Raw genomic sequence first — 24808 nt, 5'->3', positions numbered from 1 at the left:
TTTAACGTTTTGTGTTTTATAAACCACTCGAGTCCCAGTTATCTTATAGGTTACTTACCTCATAGGTTGTGTATGTGGCTGCACACAAACAGGATGAGTTACTGGGGGGCTATGGGCAGTTGAAGCAGGGCTCCTCATACCATACAGCTACATAAAGAGGTTTCACTAAGAGGAATAAGGAATATGGGCAACAGGAGAGCCCGGCACTCAGCGAGAGGCAGCGCCGGCCAGCTGGGGTTCTGCTTCGCCAGCCGCACGCCTTTGTCTTCGACAGGACGCTGGTGATGAAGCGTGTGTTTGGGTGGAAGGAGGAAGCACAGAAGTGTTTGAAGGATCATTTGATCTGTATCTGACAACAATTATGGATGCAGACGGTTGCGGTGATGCCGCATCGCGTCATTAGCGCAACAGCTGGACCCCACTGCTGGAAAGCCAAGAGGAGAGTTTTTAATTAGGTTGACTTCAACGCTGGCTTAATAAATATGATGAAAGTGAAATACAGCTAGGGTCACCCTGGGTTCGTGCCAGCTCCTGGTGGTGTGAAACCTGCTGCATGGCCCCCGTCCATCAGCAGCAGAGCGAGGGGCTGAGCAGAAGAGGGGAGCCGCTCGGCGGGCCGGTCTGGAGGGAAGCGCCCGTCCAAACGTTTTGTTGGCTGTGGGGAGCGCGGGTTGGACTCTTGAAGCAAATGAGCTTGAGGTTGGTTTTTTGTTCTCTTCTTAAGTTTGGTAGACTTTTAAATTATCGTTTGAGGTGTTTATCTGTAGGCCAGGAGCTTTCCGTGCACCTAGTTCAGGTGAAGTGAATGCACAGGAGGCTGCGGGTCCCCAGCCTGTCCCTTCAGCTCCTCGCAGCAGGGTCTTCTTCTTGGTCCAACTGAGCACCACGAAGTGCTTCAAGCCCTTTCTCTCAAATTCCCTGTCTCTGGCCAGGAATTCTTGCTTAGGCAGGGGCATTTCCTCTCCCCCTACACTCTCCGATGATTTAGCGAACTCAGATTGTACACGGGGGAAGATGCAAGAGCTGGAGCCCCGTCTACTCATTACAACCCACTCATCTCTCGTGGGAGACCTGTGTCCAGTTCCTTCTTGTGCCAGGGGAACTGAAGTCAGCCCTCCCAGTAGAGAGATGATGACCCAGACAAAAACAAACTGAATTTTTCTCTGGAAAACATTCTTTTGTGTTTTTGCCTGACACAAGAAAACTGAAAATAAGCTTTATATCCAACATTTTAACTCAGAATAAATGGCAGAAGTATTTTTACAGCAATTTTAACAATAGTGCTAGTAATTGATTTCATAACTTCAAAGGCCTTTATGACAAGCAGGAACGTGAAATAAGCTGTTTGAAAATGTGTAGTGTTAGGTAATTCCAATTCCTATGCGCTGTAGGCAAAGTGTGCTTGTCTGCTGAGGCATTTCGTTATAGCAGTGTGGGGGTGCATGCTGCATGCATGTTCCAAACGTTTCTTCATCCTTGTTTTTCCTCTAGAAAGCAGAAGTATAATTTAATTTCTGCTGTATTTGCTTTATTAGGCCTGGTAACTTTGTGCTTGCCTGTGAGCACCGCATCCCCTGCACGTGGGCTGCAGCTTCCTTCAGGGAGGGCTGGGGCTGCCCCACGATCCTGGTGGGCTGTTGGAGGTTTGCTGTCATCCGAGGTGCTGTCACAATCTTGGTACAAAATCATAACGCGCAAAAATTGATTTCTGTAGTTGACTAGAAAAATAAAAAAGTATCCGCTTTGTCGATTTTTGTTTGTTTATGAATGCAAGCAGCCTTATAATAGCTTTCCTGCGAGTTTTTCTTCTGCCACGGTAGGTGACATGAAAATGCCACGCACTGAACGTTTCATGCCGCTCTCACAAGAGGTCTCACCACCTGCACTCAAGAAGCCTGGGGTTTGTTGGTGCTTTTTTGTTGTTGGCGGTGTTTTTTTTTCATGCCTAATCCAGGCAGACTTTCTCTACAAAGAAATGTCCGTGCAGAAGGAGTAGTCCTTGGGCCTTCTCAATGAATGCAGTGGGAGATTTCTTTCAGGGAGCGCCTGTTTTTCAGTACAGGTTTCTCTGCTGTCGCTCATGCTCCTGGAATGCTTTCCACCACCTAGTACCTGCCTGTGGGCATCTCCTACTGGGATGATTTGTGGGGGACTGTCAGCACCCTGCTATAAGCCCTGAAAGGCATAAGCCTGGTTTAAAACATTGTGCTGGCCTCTCTCCAGGGCAAGTTCTGCCTTCCTTTGCAGAGCTTGTAGCGTGGTACCTTCCTCCACGATCAAGCTGCATTTTAATGAAATGCAGTAATTAGTAAGACTGATTTGCTTAATCCTGTGGTCTAAGAAGACAAATGGTTCTGCTCTCTGAATATGCTCTTAAAGTCAGGTCTTAATACCTCTTTGTAGTGCTACAAAGCCGTGCTACTCTGCGACAGCAAAGAGCGTTCACCTCTTCCCCTCCTGCACTGCTGCCGTTCCCAGGCAGGTGACCCCCGTGCAGTGGGGCAGGAGCCGAAGAGCAGCATTGCATGGCTCCCAAAAACCATCTTCTCCATTTCCCACGTTGTTCCATAAAGAAACAATGGAAATATCGCAGTGGCGAGCTGAGCTGCGCTCTGCAGAAATCTGCACTGTGAGTGAAGGATTTGGTGTGGAGGAAGCTGTGAAATAATCAACCAAAGGGCTCCAAGCTCCGTGTTACGTGGAGAACATCAGATTGGAAGGCTGGTCTACCCTGAGCATGGGAAGCATTGCACATTCATTTGCTGCTGTGATGCCTTCCCAAATTCAACTCTGCCGCATCTGTCTGCTGCACTACAGGTCCTGCAGGGCATTGATTTTATATATATCTATATTAAATATATGTTTGTACTGACTTTGAACAAAAAGCCTCAACCCTGGTGGGCACACGAGGGAATGAAAACCACACGTAATTTCAGAAGGCTCTGTTCAGATCCCTCTTTTATTTCACGCTGACCTAGATTTGTTCTGTGCTGACGTTGTAGAGCTATGTGGTTTTCATAGCTCTGTATCCCGGTTAGGTGTCTTCCCTTCCACGGTGGTGTAAAACGCACAGATGAGCCTAACGCTGGAGTTTTACGACACTCTTTGAGTCCCACCAGTGTCAGAAGTGAGGTGTGTGTGAAGCAAACACGAGCTCAGCAAATTGTGGCTAATGAATGGCCAATCAGCCAGACTGAAACCAAGTACAGCCCCGTGGAGATGAGGAAAAAAATAAGCTGTCCTGAAATACTGCCTCATTACTAGCATTCATTTAGGAAAAAAAAAAAAACGCAGTAAAACAATATGTTTAGTTCACGTAACTCCGTAAAATTTGAGTCTTGAGAGAAACTGTGTAGCTGTCACTCCTTTGAAAATCTCTGAAAATACCTGGTGCTGCTCTAAGCTACTGCTATGGGAAATGTATCTGATTTCCTTAAATTTTTTCTGTTCTCTACATCCATAAGTAATAATTCCCGTAATTTCTATGCAGAGGTACTGTTTCTTCTGGAATAAAGAAAAACAGTTCTTTCTGTTCTTAATCCACTCATAACTTCTGACAAAAACGTGATTCATTCTCTGTCCACCTTGCTTTTATGAAAAGCAGTAATGAATGTAGCTGGGCAAAATGGAAATTGTTTTGCAAAACATGTCAAGAATGAAGTGAAAAAGATGCATAGAAATTTCTCTGAAATCATTTAAGGATGAGCAAAGCATTCATTTTTGCTTGAGCGTGCTTCTCTTTAAAATTGCATGACATTAAAATTGAAAACACAAAAAATGCTGCGTTGCTCAGTGGGAAGCACTGAATCATTTTGCTCCCGTTCTCATCGGAGGGAGCCCAGCTGCTGGGTGCAGCCCTAGCAGCCAGCTTAGCGTAGCGTGGGTTGTGAACTGGGGGGGATTTCCCAGGGCTCCACACCCTGACCGGGACACGGACACGGTGGTGGAGGTGACGGTGTTAGGCTTGGGCAGGGACAATGACAACTGAAGCAAACCATATCCAGGATCCGTAAAGCATTTTGGTAATCAACTTTAACGAGGTGGAAGGCAGAAGGGTCCATCATCTTAATCCTTTCCTACTGGTGTACTTTCTTTTTGATATACACTGTATATTTTTCTATTTTGTCCAATATAATTGTTATATAACAAGTCAAGAGACTGCTATAAATCTTCTTAGGATTCCATTTGATAAGCGAGCCTTTAATTACAATGAAAAGATGTTCTGTTGAATGGTTCTGGCATATAATTCTCTCTATAAAATTTTCCTTTCATCGTTGAGTTAGCACTACGCTTTGAGAAATCTGTTTTGAATAATCTGTAGGGAGCTTCTAATTGTCTTTCTTATAGAATATTTGCAACCGAGATTACTTGTATAGTTGTTGAACTGATTATTATTATTATTGTTATAATATTTGCCATAAATTATTTCATATGAAATTCTCCATGATTCACGTCTTATTGTAAACTTGGAATTATGAGGTCAAAGTTTAGTGTATTGACTTCTTGGGGCAGACAGAGGAGCAACATTGATGGGTTGTGGAGAGGAAGCCATGTTCCATTGTGCTGTCCCTCTGGGAAATTAGTAAAAATAGCACATGGGAAATAAAACTTAAGATCAACATGTAATTGCTGAAGCAGTGGCCAAATTTACAGGAAGTTTACTGCAGAAGAGCTCTGACACAATGCTGTGAACTCTTTAGAATAGGAGAAAACGAGCAATAAAATGTTCAAAGTTCAGATTTTCTGGTATGTGGCGTATTTAGCATGTTATAGTAATATCCACCTCTTTAACTAAGTGAAAATTAGTTCAGAAGGTATCCTCAAGAGGCTATTCCAATGCATATTTTGTGTTTTCATGCAACTTGACTTGAATCTTTTTCCTGGGGAGAACTTCTTTTTCTTATCTAGTTCGTATATTGAAAATGTCACTTCAGTTCCTATGTCCTTCAATCATTGCTTACTCCATCTGAATGACTTTTACCCTTTCTTTTTTACTATTTTTATTATTTTTTTTGTGTGTGTTAGTATTAGATTATAGCAAGATTACTAAGCACCAGTTTTTAAAACGTGTTTAAAATTCGATGATTTTTCTGTTTGTTCCCACAGGATTATCTCCGGAAACTGTCCCTGTAGCTGATGTGTCCCACAGTGAATCCGTTGAAGAAAGCCCTTTCCGTCCCCCTTCCCATTCTTTTTCCACTGTCTTTGATGAGGACAAGCCAATAGCCAGCAGTGGAACGTACAACTTGGACTTTGATAACATTGAGTTGGTCGATTCTCTCCATGCCTTAGGACCGAGCTCTCCGGAATCGAAGAATCGTGACCCCAAAGCGAATGTTCGAAGAAAATCGACCGATTCAGTGCCAATTTCCAAATCTACATTATCTCGGTCTCTTAGCTTGCAAGCTAGTGATTTTGATGGAGCGTCTTATCTTGGCAATAACGAGACGCTAGCGCCAGCAGCAGATGCATATGGTACTGGTTCGAGTAGTGCTTCCAGTACCCTTAAGCGAACCAAGAAATCCAGGCCAGCTTCCTTAAAAAAGAAGCCGTCAGCAAAAAAATCTCTCGATGCTCCGCCAGTGAAGGAAACGCCACAAGAGCCGTCTGACCTTGACCAAGCAGCTTCTGCCCCAGGTGAGGATAAACCAACATCTGATGCAAAGGCTGACTCAGTAAAACCTGAATGTACTGAACCTTCTAAAATCTCTGCTGAGAAACAGGAGGCCCCGGCTGTGCCTGAGGGATCCTACCCTTTGGATCCAGACAGTTTTGAAGGGATTAGTGCGTTTAGCACTGGAGGCAGCAAAGTACAAAACTCTCCCCCTGCCAGTAAGAAAACGCTACCTCTTACAACGGCACCTGAGGCTGTGGAGGTGACTCCGCCTGACACCGGAGGACAAGAGGACCCTCCGGTCAAAGGTGTTGCGGTGAGGCTGGAGTTTGATTATTCTGAAGAAAAAGGGATCGGTGAAGACCCGCAGGAGAGCACTCCTCCTAAAAAAGCAGGTAAAAAGCCAGGTGCTAAAATGCCACTACGGAGGCCAAAGACAAAAAAGTCAGTGGAAAAGCTTGATAACGTTCCGACCACACCAACCAAGACACCCACTGATCCAAATGAGATCCCTATCACAAAAGGATCTTACACTTTTGATATTGACAAGTGGGATGATCCCAATTTTAACCCGTTCTCATCTAGTACAAAAATGCAAGAATCTCCCAAACTGCCTCAACAAACGTACAGTTTCGAGCCAGACATGTGCGAGGACTCTATTGACCCTTTCAAGTCGTCTTCTAAGATCGCCAGCTCGCCCACCAAATCTCCAGCCTCCTTTGAGATACCAGCCAGTGCCAATGAAACAAACGGGACCGATGGAGACAGCTTGAATAAACCTGCAAAAAAGAAGAAGACGCCTCTAAAGACGTAAGTTAAAGGGCTCAGCTATTTCTGGATTAGAAGCAGCACATCCCTACCCGTTAGCCCACTTATATCAGTTTTAGGGTTGAATAGAGAAAGGAAGATGCCGCTGAGTGTTGTTAACCATGCAGCTGGACTCCTGCCTGTTTGTGCTTTCCCTCAACCTGTTACCTCAATAGCTTGACGTTTCCAGACCAAAAGGGAGAACCAGGGATAAATTAAGCCAGATGAGGCCACTGGGCTGGGCACTGGGTTTTTAAAGTTTAGGGGCTCAGTGTAGCTTTCAATCTGATTAAGTCCAAATTTTCTCAAGTTTGTGCCAAATTTTCTGTGACCTCATCTTGGAATTTGAAATTGTTTAAGCTGATTCATACCAGTAAATAATATTTTATGAATCATATTTTTTGAGTGGGACATGAAATAGTAAGGCAAGAACAAATCCCCTACTGCACACAGCAGGTTTTATCCGGTGACTTACACTACTGAAAAGAAAACACATCAAAAGGTGCGGTGTTCTAAGAAGTGAAATGGATAGTTTTTTAATAGAGGACTAAAAAACTTGAAGTTTCCTTTCTGTGAAAGAGCTTAGGATTCTTCAGAAGCGTTGAAATCTCCTAGGCTGCTACATGGTAGGGAAACATCCAGCTTTTAGGCACATTGGGCAAACTGCAGGATAAATGTTCTAAATTGTTGTATTTAGATATTTGGATAGGAACCTCAGTGGCTAGTTCTGGTAATCCAATGGTTCACTTGCTGGTGTGCATGTTCTGCTATCTTACCCTTATCTTATATTTTTTTGAGTTGGTAATCAGTAAGTTTATACCCCATTAATCTGAAATTGTTATTCCGTGTGTATCTATAAGAAAATATCTCGCAGCATGTCCCTTTATCGTTTAAATGTCAGCTAACTAAAAATAATGTGACTAAAAATGGGTAAAAGCCTGGCAATTTGAAGAGTTAATGTAAAGCATGCAAAAAATGTCCTACCTTGTGCAGTGAGAAGAAGATTGTTCAGTTTTCCTGAGCTGCCAGCTACCATCCAGACATCTAATTCACCTCCCTTGCCAGATTTGAGGAAGCGTGTGCCACTTTTAGTTTTTAGGAGCATTTCTGACTTCTGGGAGTCAGACTGCTGTACAGTTGAGATGCTTATTAAGGGAGGAGCCTGTTTTTTTGGTTTTGTTTTTTTTTTTGGTGGTGGTGGTGGTTTTGCTTCTTTTTGAGATGTGCCGCACATTTAGGGGGAATTAAGGTGAGAATTAAGATGGATACTAAGCTGATGCATTTTCTGAGCCTAAAGTCCAAACTGGTTTGGTCCAAAAGAAAAAGATTTAAAAGTCTGACTGCAGGAGAGGAACTCTTTGAGTCTTGCTTGGGAAGTCCAGAAAGAGAGAGGGGGATTTTAATGTCAGCAGATCCTGAAGTCCGGTATTTACAGCCAGCCAGAGCCTCCTTGTGTCATCCAGGAGTCATTTTGGAGCGGACAGACCCCCACTACAAACCTCGTGGGTCCACCATCTGCTGTGAATAGCGGAATTAATTCCAAATTGTTAACTTGGGGACAACGTGAATTTAAAAAGAGTTTTGTAAATCTTATTTCAGGAGGGTTACAGGAATTTTTTGCCCTTGCCTAGGACCGATTTTGCTGTGTTATGATATACATCTGCCCACTGCAGCCCCATAACCTGCTTTTGCAATGGGTTCCTAACAAAGAAGAGGATCTGCACCTTAATGCCAGCAGCTGTAATGCTTCTAAAAGAAAATTGGCCTAAGGCTTGCTGGGGGCTGCTGTGGGAAGCAGTGGCTGTATTTGCCTCTGCCTGTCACTGGTTTCTTCGCAAAAAGGGCTCTCAGCATGGCTCCTCCATGGGATGCAGGGCAGGCATGGGGGCAGCAGATGGGGCAGCAGAGAGAAGCTGGAGCAAAACGCTACGGCTCCAAGGGGCGGAAAGGAGGGTGTTTGAGGTGGAAGTGATGCTGTGATCTACCAGGACTTCTAAAACCCTACTTAGTGGCTTTTGCCAAGTCAGGGGGGTTACTAGCAGCATTGAGGGTTACAGAAATAAAACTCCATGGGCCAGTTTGAGAACGTTTTCCTCATACAGCCAGACTTCAATTTCTAGGTGAGGCCTATGGGAGGTGAAGAAGCCAGGCACGAGCTTAAGCCCTTGCTAAGCTTGACTACTTTGAGCCTGCGCTGTACGCTGCCTTACATCCCTCACAATCAATAAAAATAACCGGCTGTTGTTCGTGAATGAAACCTGAAGCAGTCGAAGGACTGACCCCCGTGTGAAGAGGGGGGATTTTTAGAAAGGATGGCAGCTTGACACAAATCACTCGCTGGTCGTATGCCTAAGTGCTGAGCTGTTTGGAGACAGCTCATCGTGCTCAGGTGATGCTGAACAAAGAGCAGCCAATGCCTCCCGAGTGCCTGCTGACAGCGGTGAGGCAAAACAGGGGCCTTGTGTCGGCCTCGCTTCCCAAAGCGCCGGGCGAGAGAGATGGAAGGCGCCACCTTCCGAGGGTGCCACCCGTGAGGAGAGCGGCGCAGAAGCTGCCGGGCTCAGTAGCAGTGCTCTTCCCCGAAGCCTAAGCGCTGTTCCAGGCGGGCTGACATCCCTCACCAACCGAGTGCTGTGTTGGGAAGGCAAAAAGCAGGTGGCTGCCAGCAGGGCTGGTTGATAAAAACTTAACTCAGTGGCCTCAGCTTTGAAAAATGTGCTTTGTGAGATGAAAGCGTGTCTAAAGTATCTCGCTGAATTTCAAAACATGAAAGAACTTAATTAATTAATATTTTTTTCTCCTAAACTATTTCACAATAAAAAGTAGACGTTAACCTTATGCAGGTAGAAGATGTGCATGACCGGGTTGCCTTAACACATTAACATTAACGGACTGTTTGTAGGTTTATCTTTTTTGTCAGTTCCTTCTGTCTGTCTCTCTTTTCTGTCTTATTTGTCTTAGGATGGTAGAAGATGTGATGTCTGTATGTTCTCTGTTGTAAGTAATTCTAAGCTAACATTTCAAGTTTCTTCTTTGATTTATGGGCTTTTTAATTTTACTCATTTATTTTGCAGCATGATCAGTTAATCAGCATGAAGCTCTTATGCTAACTGTGTCACTTCACTGGCACATACGAAAGCTTTTTTAAGTAAAACGCCTGCCTGTGAATGAGCTACAAGAATCTGGTGCCTCATTATCTGTTTGTCTGTGAAAGAAGATCCTCTTTTAAAAACCATACAGATTTCCTATCCTTGAGCTAATACAGTAAAGTTTTATTTCTGCTGTTGCACAACAACATTGTACAATCACTCTTGCTTAAGTACTGCATAAAGTGTTTCTCCTCCTTAAAGGAATAAGTTATCCTAATTATTTCCAGCACCCTAACTAGAAAATTAGTAGCATTGAACACCCTAATATTCAGCTGCCCAATTTATTTTCCCCTACAGATGTGGTATTGATTCACCCTCTACGAACTGAAACCCTCCATTATAATTTCCAGTGTTGACCTTGCCACTCATTGATCAGGGATGAGCTGATGGGCAGTAATTTTTGGCACAGCATCTCAAATTCTAACATTAAATCTTTATCAGTGAGTTTGGTGTGATATTTTCCGCCTTTTCTAGTTAGTAGTGAAAATGTGTTTGAGTAGCTGTGGCGATACACAGCAAGAGACCGGGTAGATAATTGGTTTATGTCCCTGTTAGGAAATACCTTCAACCAGTTGTGAATAAACATAAAGGCAACACTCATAAATATATCACATATTCTTCATTCTTTTTGCCTGTTTCAAATTTTGGGGATTCTGAAGGGCTGCAGTGTGTGTAGTCCCAGTTTGCATTTGAGCTGTCAGGGGAAGCAGAATTGCCATATTGGTTGCTGTAGCTGTTTTTAAGGGGGGACTGTTGGGTGTACGAGTAAAGATGGAGCTTTGTGCTGGCATCTTGGCAACAGCATCGGCCTCGCTTTTTGTGTAGTTCATCCAAAGCACACCCATTTCTTTCTCATCTTAAAGATTTATGGGCTTCTTAGAGCTTGCTGACTATCACAGTTTTAATTCTCAGGTCATTCTTGTAAAGGTGTGGTTTGGGCTTGATTTTCAGGTGGGAAACTGAAGCAGACAAGCTAAGTAGTTTGCTTGAGGCCACTGAGGATGCCTGGGGTGGAGCGGGGATTTGAATTGCAATGAAGCAGCTCTGTAAACGTGTCAGTAGCTAGCATGAAAGAAAAAAAAAAAAAAAAAAACTTTTTTTCAGTGAATTTAGAAATATGGCAATCCTGCTTTTCTCAGCTTTTGGGGAATCTAGGCCTGTTCCAAGTGCATGACAAAAATAAGTCCCTACAGCATGTTTCTCTGTGGTGCTGCTGCCTAATGGATGGGATTTTGAAGCAGAAAGGCTTACAGAGATTGCATTTTCTGTAGCTGCCTCTTGCTAAGTGTGAAATGACACTATTCTTTCTGGTATTACCATATTAACTGTTTTAATTCTATTTTTAGTGATACTTTTAGGGTGAAAAAATCACCAAAAAGATCCCCACTATCTGATCCTCCTTCTCAGGTAAAGTACTGCATCATTGTGATCTGTGTAATTGTATTCTTGGAGGGGCACAGAGAGAAGTTTCATTTACTTAAATGTAGAATTTAATAGTAGAAGAGTAAAGAATATAAGCATATTGGTGTCCATGTATAGCACATAGGCCTATAATCATAAGGTATTAAACTTTTGGCCTGCATACGATGTATATTAGCTCCTGTACAATGTATATTAGCCCTGGGAATTGCAATTAGACTATTAATGAACGTACTTTGGAAAGCCCTGCATTACAACAGCAGCAAGATGAATAAATACCTTTAAGTCAGGTATCAGTCTGAAAAATGAAGCTAACTATCTGACTTGGGAAATTGATATCAGAAAGTAAGAAACTGAATGCATAAAGCTGGTGGGCTGGAAGGAAAACAGAAATAAAACACATGGGCTGCTCTACCAGGAGCATGTGCTGGGATGGTTTTATTCCTTGTCATAAGCAGCCAGCAGGTGGCTTTCTTGGAAGAGGAGTTAACAAAAGCTGCTCCGTGTGTAAGAGCCCAACTGCTTTGATGCGGCACGGCTCCTTCCGAGCTGCTTTCATCTTCCCCTCGGCCGTCCTCCCCTTTTATTGACAGCCCAGAAGTGAAGAAAGGGTTCCTGACCTCTCAGCCCTAGGCAGGCTTGCTCATTTGAGGGAAGCCTAAAAAGTCGGTGTAGCTACTCAGGGACTTCTGTCATGGGTGATGGGTGCCACTTATGTCGAGTGCCTGACAGATTTAAACCATTCCGGGTTTTCTTTCTTCCTTGTTATCAAGGCAGCTTTGCAACACGAGTGTTTATCATCAGCGAGTTTAGTTATACTGGGAGGACTTGTCACTAGTACAATTCCCAACGAAGCGCTTAATATTTTTCTGTAAGTATTTTATACAGGGCTGCAGTGAAGAGCACGGAATTAAAAAGATGACTGTGGTCAGGCAGAGGAATTCAGCGTTGACTATTCTGCCTCTTAATGGAAGAGAAGAGCATTAATCAGCCCTTGTTTTCTACAGGATCCCACCCCACTGCCTACTCCAGAAACACCTCCTGTCATATCCACGGTCGTTCATGCAACAGATGAGGAGAAACTGGCGTCTTCGGTGACCAGTCAGAAGTGGACCTGCATGACTGTGGACCTGAACACGGATAAGCAGGATTACCCGCAGCCGTCTGATCTGTCTACGTTTGTTAATGAGACTAAATTCAGCTCTCCTACCGAGGGTATGCTTTATGCAGTACTGTCTGCACCCAGCTAATGTTATTTTTGTAGGAGCCCTAAAAAATGATGCTCTTTGGACCAGTTTGAGGAACTTGGCACTAATGGGGAGCTGAATAAATAACCCAAATTGTTTTGTCTTGGGTTTTCAAGAGAGAGTAGAGAGGCAGCTCAAAGGAAAATGAAAAGGTCTTTTGGAGAAAATTAACTTTTTCTTTCTTTTTATGGTTACTTATAGACATGCGGTGTTCTTCTGTGCATGCTCCCTGTTCTCTCTGTGTCATCACAGGAGACTAGGGGCTGAAACTGCTCTTGTTTAGTGCTCTTAGATCCAGGGTCACTGCACCAGTGTTTTTGCCTGAGCCTGTCCCTGTCACGTGAGTGGTAGAAAATATGATCGAGTATTGAAGGCCCCAGGTTAAAATCCTGCTCAAAGGTTGTGCATTAAGACCCTTAGCATACCACCTCCCCTCCAGGCTTCTGGGATCCAGGTTTCTTTATGCACAAAAATGCCAGGATATCCCCCATGGAAAACAGTAGCCATTCAGGAGCCAGACAATATCACCTTCTATGGCGGCTTATTATGATTTTTCCTCTAGTCCCTTTCTATAAGCAGCTGCAAGCTAAAGCTGGAAGTTTCTGTGAAGAGGGCTGTCATTCCAGGTCTGCAAAACATGGAAGAGAGAATTTAGCCAGTTGGAAATGCGTGTGTGGCCTTCACTGAGGTTACCAGAGGAAATACGGCTCTGCAACATCTGCTCTAGGCAGATTGTCGGCTTTGAGGGCGGGAGGAATGCAGGAGTTTAACTTGGCTTCAACTTTTCCTTCTTGATCAGACTTCATTATTTTTCCTGACTTTTCGACCCGAGTCCCAGGCTGCCACTAGAGCTGCTCTGTACCATTTTAGCCAGGGTCTGAGGAGTTTTTGCCTGATTAAAAACTGCTAAGCTTTTAAGTCAAATGTGTCTGACACTAAAAGGCATGTATGATCACCCTGGTTTTAATGGGACCGCACATATTCACATGCACGTGCTCATAACTTTTTGGAAATCTGTTGAGTCTTCTGTTCAGATAAGTATTTCAGTCTGGGTAAATCCGTTTGGTTTTCCAGTCAAATGAGAAGTTTTAGATAGCAGATTCACTTCATTTGGGTTAAAAGAAATTTTTAAGTCAAGAAATATTTTTTAGAAAATAACCACCAAAATCTGGGAAAAATTAAATTATATGGAAGGAATTAGAACAAAAGAAGAGCGAGAGAGACTCTAAAGCAATCATTTGAGCTATCAAAGAGGTAGAAGAAAGAGCACAAAGCTCCTAATTAAATGCTAATTGTCTTGTCTCATGTGTGCCGCATGGTATAGTCAGTTTCAGATTACGTGCTAATTATAATCAACAATGCTTCCGCTTTTCAGATCTCTTAAAAATAATAATTTTTTCCCTTGACAGTCTTGCTCCTGCTGCTTCAAGAGCCCTATGAGTAATTCCAGTGCTGTTGTCAGTGCAGATATTTCTACCCCTCCCAGACGCTGGTGTGACTGCTGTCCTGTAACCCAGCGCTGCTTTTGTACCGATACAGCCCAGCCACTGAGCCAGCCTGCACATCCAGCTCTCATCTGTTGCGTGCTCTGCTTGTAACTGCTGCCTTTTTTGTGTTTCGCAGACCAGAAATAAGCCGTAATTATTAGCAGAAAATTCTGATGTAATTGTGCAGCTATTTGTAGGAGGAGTTGGAGGACATCACGTAGTAAGTCTGTTGTATGCATTTATAAAAGATAATTATCTTACCTCATAGGGTATCCTGGGCATTCGTAGATTTAAATGTACAGAGAGAACTGGAGCCTGAGGTTTTGGAGGGGAGATGGTATCTTAGAGGAGATGCCTTGGAGAGGAGATGGTGTGTGATTGTGCTGGAAACTTCTGAGACAGGCGAGATCAAACAAGCTGCGTTTAGCGAGTCGTGTTGTTCCTTTTGTTCCTAGCTGAAGTATTTCCGTCTGTCTTCTGCCGTCTGAAATCAGTAAGTTAAATACGCGTTATCCCAAAAGTCAGTTGGGGTTGCAAATGCCAGGCGTGCTGCAGGCAGCTGCAGGATCACGGCCACCTGTGCCAGCAGAGGATGGTGGCAGCACATCTCCTCCTCCTGTGCAGTGTGCCTGTGTGCTCACTCGTGGCTGTCTGGGGTCGTAAAGCTGCCCACAAGCACCCGTGGTGCACCTCATGGGCTGTGTGCAGGTAAATACAATACACAAAGACAGGTTCTTGGTTTCTCCTGCAATAAGACATCCAGAAGGTTGTTACCATCTCCTTGTTTCAGGTTTGGTTTTGCTTTCGCTAGGTAGAGGCTTGTGTCTGGTACCTGAAGGTTGTCTGTCTTACCTGGCTTCCGATTGCCATTAAAACAGACGGTGCCAGGAATTTAAACGTGAGGAGCCTACTCTTATTGCATTCTCTTCACTGAGACATTGTACTTTAATATCTCCCAGAGGTCAGTTGCTGTGAGTTTGTGGCTGTTCCTCCTCAGTGGTTGTTTTACAAAATACATAGACTGGGGCTTCTTGTATTCCGTGGTGCTTTTTATTCAAAACAAAACAAAACATGACAGGTAAGAGGTTATCTTTAGGGCTGCTTTGTTTTTAAAGAACACATGTTCTAACGATGGTTACCATTAGACTCATGGCAACAGGGTAAAATGCAGAATTAGGACAAATTAATGATGCTTTTATTTTTTAATGTCACTTAAAGGTGTCACTGGACAAAGTCTTTGCTTTTATTTGGGTGCAGAAAGGTATGCTCTCCTTTCCAGTTTGCTGTGTTTTATCTGTCTTCCTCTGTATCAGCTCACTACTAGGTGACCACGGATTGAAGGGAAATGCTGGTTATTCCCTCTAGTGTAATTAGGAGATTAGAAGTACAGCAGCAGTAAAGATTTGCATTTTTATTAGGGTTTAGATTTAGGGTTCTTTGTAAACCTTCCCGCCTCAGGCTTTTCCTCCATAACTTAAACATAAAACCAGCCAAGTAAACTGGGCTGTTGTCTCACCCCTTGTTCAGTGAGCATGCAGGTATTTTATACATCTTTTTATCTCAAGTGATACCACAGTTGTCCTTCTTAATTAAGAACTGTATGATATACATTAAGAAACAGAAGTGATTTTATTTTACAACAGCTTGTTTTTTCTGTACGTTACAGGAAACTGGAATCAACATTACAAATAATTGAAAAACGTGTTTTCTGTGATAAGATGGCACAACAGGGGAAAGTTATCTGCTCGGGAAGTGCTCTGAAACTTTGTTAATATTCTGAGCTCTGAGGCAGAATCTGGGGCAAGCTGATAAAGCAGATTTTTTTCAGGCAACTCCATTTGCCTGATATGTGTCATAGATTCATTGTTGAAAATCGGTGCAAGTGTATCTTCTGCTTTCTCTCTGTATATTCTATTTTTAACATCTCATAGAAAAGTATCAGATTAAAATTTCAGAATGGGAATGGCCCTCGTAAATGAGAATTCTCATTTACTTATGCAAAAATTAATTCATGGCATGTATTTAATGGCTCTTTTTTGTTTCTGTTACAGAATTGGAATATGGCAACTCATATGAAATAGAATATATGGAGAAAATTGGCTCCTCTGTGCCTGTAAGTTCTCACTTCCATTTCCATTCATTTGCATTCCCTTGTCATAACCCACTATCCTGATAATGCCATCAACCTCACTACCCCTTAAATTAATTATAATGTGCCTGAAGCAGATTTACAAACCCAGCTCCTTTAAATTGGCATAACTGGGGTAAATTGCATGTGCTTTGTTGTCCTATATCTCGTAGAGCTTATTCCATTTTATTATTTTATTTTTAAGCTAGTATCATGGCAGTTCTTTTTTTGGAGATTAAAAGCAACTCAGTAGTCCCATATATAGTCCCATATATAGTCCCCATATATAGTCCCATGTATAGAGTACAGAGCTGTCTACACCAGCTACCGAGCTATTTTTAGAAACTGAGAGTAAAACTTTTGAGAAGATAGAGGGAATCCTGACAGAATTCAGAATGAAGATGAAATATAGAATGCAGTACTATATGTTTGTTATCAGTTGTTTGGCCTTCCATTTAATTCATGGATTTGATAGCTTGAATAGATCCAGTGGGGGTATATCCACAGGGGACTTTAAAAAATCAAGTATGTCTGTCAGTTACATAAACTGATGAGAAAAACGTTGATTTCAATGAATATTTTGGTAACTTTCAGTCAACAGGTGCCTCCTGCCTGACAGGACCAGAAATCTGATTAACTCCGAAGTGGGAGAGGAAGAGCCATTACAAAGAATGAACTGTTTAGGTTACGTTCTTTAATGGTTTCTTCCTTACAGGGATCATCTCAGTATCAGTTAGCGTGGGCTGGGTTACGGTCCTATGTTGTCAGCTGTTTGTCAAGTCAATCAGTCACTTAAAGCAGTGAGTTAACTGTAAAGGAGAATGGCTGAATTGGTTAATGAGTCTTTCTTTTCCTGTTGCCAGCAGGATGACAGCACCCCGAAGAAACAATCTTTATACCTAATGTTTGACGCACAGCAAGAGAGCCCAGTCAAATCGCCTCCTATCAGACTGTCTGATTCCACGACGCCGTGCTCAGGGTACGTCGCTGCAAACAAATTCAGCAATGGAAAAGGGTGTCAGGGAACTGGGTTGCCATCCTAGCACGCATGCAGGCAGTTCTTCCTCTCTCTGCTTCTGTGTTGCTGAGTTGTTTGTTTATAAATAGATTCCCATCTGTGTACACATATGATAGAGAACAGAGGGCAAAGGTACAGAAGTTGTGCAATGGGAAGGAATAAGGACATGTATTTCTTCTTCATATTCTTACTAAATAGAGTTATAGTGGCAACTGTTTCACTAGGCTGTGGCTTCCTTCTTACGTTTTTATTCTCAGATAATGTGGTCGTTTTCATTTCAATCTAGAAATCATCTAATTGCAACTTGTCACTTGGACTTTCCTAGCTATATGTTCTAAACAATGAGTCTAGTTCATAAGAACAGGATGTGTGGGTTGTGTTTGCTTTCCAAAATTTTGCTCTTTAAGGACATCTGTTCTTCTTATGAAAATTTGTTTCCTCGGAGAGATTTAGGTCACAATGAGAAAGGGGTAAAAAGGCAAGTGAGAAATATTTAAGGAATGTGAGTAACCTTTCTGACGGAACTGGGTTTATTTAGATGGCTCCAGTGTGTTGCTTTAAAGGATATTGCAAAGTGTTGTGAGATATAATGATTTCTAGAAAGATGAGTTGTAAGAATATTTATATTTACACACATGAAAGTACTGAAGAGGACTTATTTAGGTGTTACCAGAAGCAGAATTGTGAAGGCCTTGTGCTCCACCCTGAAAGCCTGTACACTATCCTTTTCCAGGTCAAGTTTTGAAGACCCTGAAGCCCAACAATCCTCTGGAATAAAAATACAACATCCAGCTTCCCGAGTCCTAACAGCCAGCCAAGAGGCGCACTTACAGTCCCCAGACAAGTCAAAACAGAAAGACTTGGAGCCCATGACCCTAGGAACAACTCCAGAGGCTATTGAAATAGTAAGCGATTTATGTTAAGAGCTTGGGAATCGTTCTCTTGCAGAAAATTCACGACATACAAGAGGCAGAACATGCGGATCTTGCAAGCAGAGCGAAAACTCAGACTAATGCTTAAAGATCTTAATAACAGCTTGGGGTAGGACCCAAATGAAGGAGATAGTTTGATGGAACTGGTGGAATGCAGAAGAATTTTCCCATAGCTTTAAATGCTCTTTTGATCAGTTATTCCAAGCTGACATTTTGAAGTGCTTTTTTCTTATACAGTTTTTCTGACATTGTACTTTAACCTGATATATACAAAGGTATTTTATACATAAAAGGGGTGTTTTTAAACAAACATAGAGACATGGTTTGTTCTGTTGTATGTGGTGTAAGATTTCAAAATTACAAAACAACCTGTTGGAAAAAACAGGTGGCCTTTCACATCTTCTTGTAAACTGTTAATTGTGTTGTCATGTGATAATGTAAAATTCACTTTTTTGACCATGAGAACTTAGCCCAGCTTCCAGTTAAATCACTTTTTTCAATGGCTTATCTGGGTTAGATTTTAATTACTAGTGGCCCCTTCCTTTCTTGAGCCTGCAGTGCATACAGACTTTAGAGCATTGCTTCTCAGGTTCAAGAAGGTTCCTTTAAGGCTTCCACGTTTCCAGAAGAACTTGTTTCATATATGCCTACAGCACTAGGCTCGCTAAGTTACATGACAACATATGATTTACTGAAGAGCAGAATGAGAAGCTCACCTTAATTCTGTGCATAATTTATATTGTTTAATGATGCTGTTGATACATGCAAAGCATTTTAATTAGCTTGAAGAGTTTTCTCACTATATGGAGCCTTGGGTGCTCAAGTCTGAGAGGTCTAGCTTTTGTCGTAATTCGTTTTAGCCTCATATTATGTCTTTATCCTGATCATCTTATAACTGTGAACATAACTTAGGTATAACTCATTAAATTAGGAAGAATTATTCTTGATGCTTATCTGTTACACCTACGAATTGTGTATTGAAAAAGGAAATCTTCTGTGAGGTATGAAATTAGTAGGAATCAATGATTTGCAGACATGTATGTTGCTGTCAGCCTGAATTACTTGGACAATCTCCATTACTTATTCAATATCCTTCTTACCCTCCAGGCTTCTCCTGAAGACTCCTTTGTCTCTGCTGATGCTCTTCTCAATAGGATATCTAAGAAAACCTCAATATGTGATCAACCTGAATATCTAGATCCTGACTTAGCAGAAAAGAACCCGCCGGTATTTGCTCAGAAACTTCAGGTTTGTAGCAGACATATAAATGTCACTTTTACTTCAGCTTAAAAGTTTGTCTTTACATAGGTAGAGAATGCTTTACCTTGTCAGAAAGGGGTGGGAGGTGACTTGGAGTGGAGGTGGAAAGGAAGGAAAACAATGATTTAATTCTTCCCAGAGTAACTTTGGCCTTTCAGGAACCTAAGGGACAGAAAGATTTTACTTTAATTCATACAATGCATAAAATTGAATTTAAGTTTCCTTGACAGTTTCAGCTATCCCATACCATTGATGTATATATATTTTGCAGTAGTCTTTATGAAGCAGCTGTAAAACCCTAACCCTATAAAGCTTGAACACAGGACTCTTGTGGAGAGTTATCTTGACACCTGACCTTAGTAGGTCTGGATGCATTTTCAGAGATGAAGATCTGAATACTGCTGAAATGAAAATTAGGATTTGTTGTTCTAGTAATCTATCTAATGCCGAATTTGGCATGGTTTCTTTTAGGAAAAGCAAATCCGTCTGCAGAGCAGTTTTGTGTGTCAGGACATATTTTGTAGAATATTCACAGTGAAATTTCAGAACGGCAAAGGTTGAATTGAGAGTGGCAGCTGGCATAAATTCACATGAAATGAGAATGAAATGAGAGAAGTCTGTGAAAAACAGCTTTAACTGCAGAAAACATTTATTTTTACCCAAAGCGTTATCCATACTTACCCCCTAATAAAAATTGTCTGTATAGCTATCTCAAAACTAACCACAGACAGGCATTTTGTACCAATGTTCCGGACGTGAAGGGAATATGGGACATGTTTGTCACCCAGGAATTGTCAGAATTCTACATTAAAATATAACATTCAATTTTTTAATGTGTTCAACATTTTTGCTGTGTTCTGAATACATTTTTTTGTGGATTGCTTGTAACCAAACACTTGACAGGAGGAGTTAGAGTTTGCTGCAATGAGGATAGAAGCACTGAAGTTAGCCAGGCAGATTACCCTGTCTTCTTTCCGCTCCTTAGATGCCGAGGTATCTGTTTTGTGCCTGCCGCGTGTGTGTTGTGTGCTCAGACTAAGACAGTGCTGCTTTACTTTAACAAGGTAACTAAGGCTCTCAGAGTGCAGTGCAAAGCTGGGCGCACCGAAGCGTGACACAGAAGAGCATGCTGAAAGCAGTACCGCACGCAGAAATGCTGTCACCTGCTCCACCTGTGGAGTACTGCTGCACCCAAATTAACAAAAGCTAAGGCAAGAAATAGGTATACACGCATCCCAGGGTTCAGAGGTGAGAAATTTGATCAACCCTGCCTTCAGGCTTCTGAAGACAGGGACTGAAGCAGGTCTGGAAGGGCTGTTCCCAAGGAAGAAGACCTCCCTAACACAGTTTATCTTTATTCTCGAAGATTTAAAGCTCTTTTTCTGATTTTCACTTGTATGGCATGCTGGCTAGTGCCTCCTCAGAGTGATGCTGTGCACGGCTCTAGGGATGCACATGGTCCTCACTGGGTTTGCACAGGGACATTCCCATGGCCCTGTCTCAGCCCAGTCACAGGATTTGTTTTAGCTGAATAATATGGATGTCACGCGAGGCTGGGAAGGACTTTTGTCCCCAGATAACTTCACTGTTTAGGTGGGAGGTTGCTGATGTTAAACTAGCTTGTGATGGCAAACCTTGTGACCTACAGTGACTGATGGCCTGGATTACATATAATAGGATCCACCAGACAACTGCAGTGACTTAAGTTCTGATACTACCTGGCAGGCTTCCCTTCTGGTTGGCTGGCCTCAGTTCTTTCCTTCATGTTGTATAACTACATTTAGCATTTGCTAAGCCATTGCAGGGTGGCTAACAAGCACAAACAGTCCCCATTACTGTGTCCTGTGGTCATTTTTCTGTAGGTGCAACTTGAACAGAGAGCCACTCGGGTTTGTGTCAGCCACTCTGCAGATGCTGAGGTGGTGAAGAGTTGTGTGTTGAAATAAGTAAAGGAGAGAAACTGAAAGGAAAGGCATAGGGACAAATGGGATTAGAGTATCAACGCTTTGGGATGCTCTCCTGGTAGTAAGAGAGGTTTATTTCCTTCAGACAAGTATACCTTTTTTTTCTAGTAAAACCACATGCAGAGAACTTACACCTGGATTTTACTTGCTTTTCAGTAGAGTTACAAGCATAAACAGGTCTTGCTACACCTCCATTGACCTGTGTGCACATGCATCAATTAGTTAAAAGATTAGATCATTTGATATGCACCCAGACAGTGTGTGAGTGCTTGTAGAGGGTAAGCTAATTTTCAGCAGGGCTAAATACATATTTCCCTAAGCAGTATGATAAAAACTGCTTATCATTTTCATTGCAGTGCCTTTCTTCGTTTTCTTGCACTTTGACCTTCTTGAAGCAAGATAACTGCAGCTGGTTAATCAATATGCATTTATTCCCGTTCTGGTCAGATATCTGGTTTCTGTAAAAGGTGCTGGAAGAGAAGGGGAAGTGCACTGCACTCTCAAATATTTACACTAAGATCGCAGTGACCTACATTTAGTAGTAATTCCCTGCAGACCCTAATCTTTCTGTGTGAGGTTTGGTGACTTATAAATCCCTATGCTTATTATTATCCCAATTAACTGCTCACCATCTTGGCAGTTAGGCACTGAACTGAAAGCATTGACTGTCATCCTGTTGGGTTATTTTATTTTCCGATGATAGGAATATTTGGAGGTAGAAAATATCAACTAGTGAATTGGACATCAGTTTGGAGCTGTGTAGAATTGGCTTTTGAGATAAAACCACAAAGACCAGTACAGGATGCTCTGACAGAGGGTTTGTTATGTTCCTGCCAAAGAGAGAAGCCAGCAGCCCAGCTGGGACTCGTGTGAAGTATTTCCAAAGTCAGGACAATACTGGTGGGACCAGTAACCGCCAGCATTTCTACTAACTGGTTAAGTTCTAAGAGCTTTTGTAGTAGTTTTTGGGAAATTTTAAGGTTTTCTTGCATGTCATTGGTATTATTCTTTTGTGCAATTTACTCAAATGCAAGGGAGAATTAGAAAAAACATCAGTGAGGTGTTGAGTCCTATAGACAAAAACACATAAGTATGTATTAAGTGCCTTAAATGTTCTTTTTTCCTTAAAAATCTTCATCATGTTGGCAGTTACTTTGACACATTTTTGTGTGAGCTTAAGGAAATTTGTGTTTCCTATACCACAATGAATATTTTCCAGCAATCTCTTCATGAGATCCAGCAAATTACGTGGCAGGAGGCTTTTGAAATATGATATATACAGTTCAATAGATTGATCTTCAGGATGGCCTTTCTTTGGAGGGCAGCTTTGATGATCTAATAGCTCTTTTTCATCTCTCAGTTTATCTTGCCTCATGTTTGAGGAGGAAATAAAGTACATTTTTTTGAAGCTAGAATACAGAATTTAAACAGCAGTAGTCGTATTTATTGCCTGTTTTACCTTTACTGAGATCTGTGGACAGCACCATGTGTTTTTGTATATACGCATATACACAGATGCCTGAGCTTGTGTCCCAGATGTATTTTTTCCTGAATAGTTGTTGTATATTGGGAGATAATTTCAAGAATACATGCTCTGTAATTTTGCTAGATCTTGTGCTGAGGTAGGAAAATACCTGGAATTGAGGTTGCACCTCCTTGTTGTGTTGGAATTGATTATTAGTTTGTGGTTAAATGCTGCAAAAAAAGAGATGAATGGCCTGCACCATAAATACTAGAAGTACAGAGTCAAATGACCCCTGTGTTTAAAAATGAGCAAAAAATACAGAGCAAATTAGTGAGACTCCTATATAAACAAACATGCAGCATGGTGTTTTGAAGTACTGTTTAGCTTGTTAGTGCTCTAATTGAATTTTCTTGTCCGGTCTTTTAACATTGCTGATGTGGTATTGTCATGTTGCCCACAGATGTGGAATTCATAACATCCGTTCCTGTGTTTTCCTAGCATGAGCATTGCGTTTAATTTTTAAGGCAGTTTCTTCAGTAAGGTGTGATGTGAGGGTTCAGAAAGGATTGCAGAACCTTTGGAGCCTTTCTGTTATTTCTGAGGATATGCAAGAAGAGGTGTGAGCAAGTGAAGGATTTATGGAATAGCATCTGACAAAATTGCCTTCAACTGCGTTGATACAAAGCATGTGCTGCTGATATAAATGAGATCTGTTTGTGTGTGCCTTGCGGGGAGGAGGGCTGAGCCGTGATTCAGGTATTAGCTACTCACTTTCAAGTTCCTATGCTTCAAGCAGTAGAATACAGCTCTCCTGTTTTATTGATTAAAAAATAATAATTAAAAAACACTTTTAAAAAATAAAATATTTTATCTTTTCTATATATAATTATTAAAAATACGTACATACTAAGTGCAAGAGCAGCATGGCAGGCCCTCTTTCTCCATAGATAAGCCTTATCTTGCCCTTTTGTTAGTGCTAAGCAACCATAAAATCCTGCCAACTCAGGCGGGCCCCTGAAATCTGACTTTACGCAATGTTCTGGCTAATGGGAAAGAAGTCACAAGGCTGTGGGTGAGCAGGGGACCAGCTCCTGGGTCTCTGAGTGAACACTAAAACGAGCAGCAGAGCCTTGGCCCAGCGGACTCCAGGGCTGCCTCCTCAGACACAGGCTGTGGCCTCTCCTCCTCCTCCCCCGTAATTCCAATTCCTTGGCCAGTTTCATGCCTGTTTGAGAGAGGAGGAGAGCATTAAATCCCAGCAACAGGGATACGGTCACCTCCACCCCGAAATTATTCTGTGCTCCCCCAGCAGCTGAGAGGGAGGACATTTTGTTTCCCTACCAGCCTGAGGCAGGGCCCAGCCGGGCCGTCAGCGCGGGCACATCAACTGCTTGATCGCAACGTGCAAAGCACAGGGAGGGGACAGAGGGACGTAAAAAGCTGTTGTGGTGCCTCTGATACAGAGGGTGTGCTCTGAGGGGAGTGCTGCAGGGGAAGAAGTTCAGGGGAGAGGTGCTATGCTATAGAGTGCAAGGAGTCTGCTGTTGCTCCAGCAGCAAAGCGTACACATCCAGACCATCGGTCTGCTGCACATGGTGTCTCAAGATGTGGGTTTTTGTTTAGCACCTTCCTAACTGTCTTTTATAAACTTCTTGCTTTTAATGCACTGTAATTTGAATTGTTTATTTGTGGAGTGTTTGCAAGATGACGCATCTCAGTTTCTCATAACTCTTCCTCATTTCACATGCTGCTCTCCTTCTGAGTCAGTGTGGACCACCGATGTGAGCAAGAGCAGCAGCTGCAAATAAAACCTCATTTAACATACTAATCGCATGCTTAAATACCAGCAGGGCAACAACATCACCTATATATTCACAGCTTTTATGAAAGAGTGTTTTATGATAGGTAAAGGTATACTGCCATGGCAGAACTAGGAAGGTGGGACATCCGCTTTGTTCTGATTTTTTGATCTCATCTATTTTTATGGAAGCATATTTCCCCTTAATGAGCTCTCTGCCTCCAATTCTAGTTTCCTCTGCTGATGTGCATTTCTTGTGGATGTTTTTATGAAATCTCTGCATCAGGAAGTAGTAAATTGTCTAAAATAAAACCCTAAAATATTGGGGACAAAGTGCTATCTTTATTTTCTCCCAGTAAGAGTTATATGGCTCTTCTGATGCTTACCATGGATTTTAAATGTTTATTTTATCGTTGCTAAATTGAAATTTCCTTGTCAGTGTTACTGCTGTTATAATTTAGTAGTGCACAGGCTTTTAGTCCTAGCTCAGGATCCTGGTGCCTAGCACCCAGAAAACATT

General features: G+C 42.2%; 1 protein-coding gene across 2 annotated transcripts in view; it reads left to right on the top strand.

Moving 5' to 3' along the window:
- TACC2 (transforming acidic coiled-coil containing protein 2) overlaps window positions 1–24808 on the top strand; it is a 79985-nt gene that overhangs the window by 40570 nt on the left and 14607 nt on the right. For both annotated transcript variants that reach the window (XM_035547826.2, XM_035547827.2), the window contains 7 exons: window positions 5107–6424; window positions 10917–10977; window positions 11997–12204; window positions 15775–15836; window positions 16718–16830; window positions 17603–17774; window positions 18909–19049. In XM_035547826.2, the coding sequence (XP_035403719.1) occupies window positions 6030–6424; window positions 10917–10977; window positions 11997–12204; window positions 15775–15836; window positions 16718–16830; window positions 17603–17774; window positions 18909–19049 (1152 nt within the window). In that variant the 5' untranslated portion in view covers window positions 5107–6029. The remainder of the gene's footprint in view (window positions 1–5106; window positions 6425–10916; window positions 10978–11996; window positions 12205–15774; window positions 15837–16717; window positions 16831–17602; window positions 17775–18908; window positions 19050–24808) is intronic.

The sequence above is a fragment of the Cygnus atratus genome, chromosome 7 (assembly GCF_013377495.2).
Source record: "Cygnus atratus isolate AKBS03 ecotype Queensland, Australia chromosome 7, CAtr_DNAZoo_HiC_assembly, whole genome shotgun sequence".
Classification (NCBI taxonomy): Eukaryota; Metazoa; Chordata; class Aves; order Anseriformes; family Anatidae; genus Cygnus; species Cygnus atratus.
This window is presented reverse-complemented; position numbering and strand designations above follow the sequence as displayed.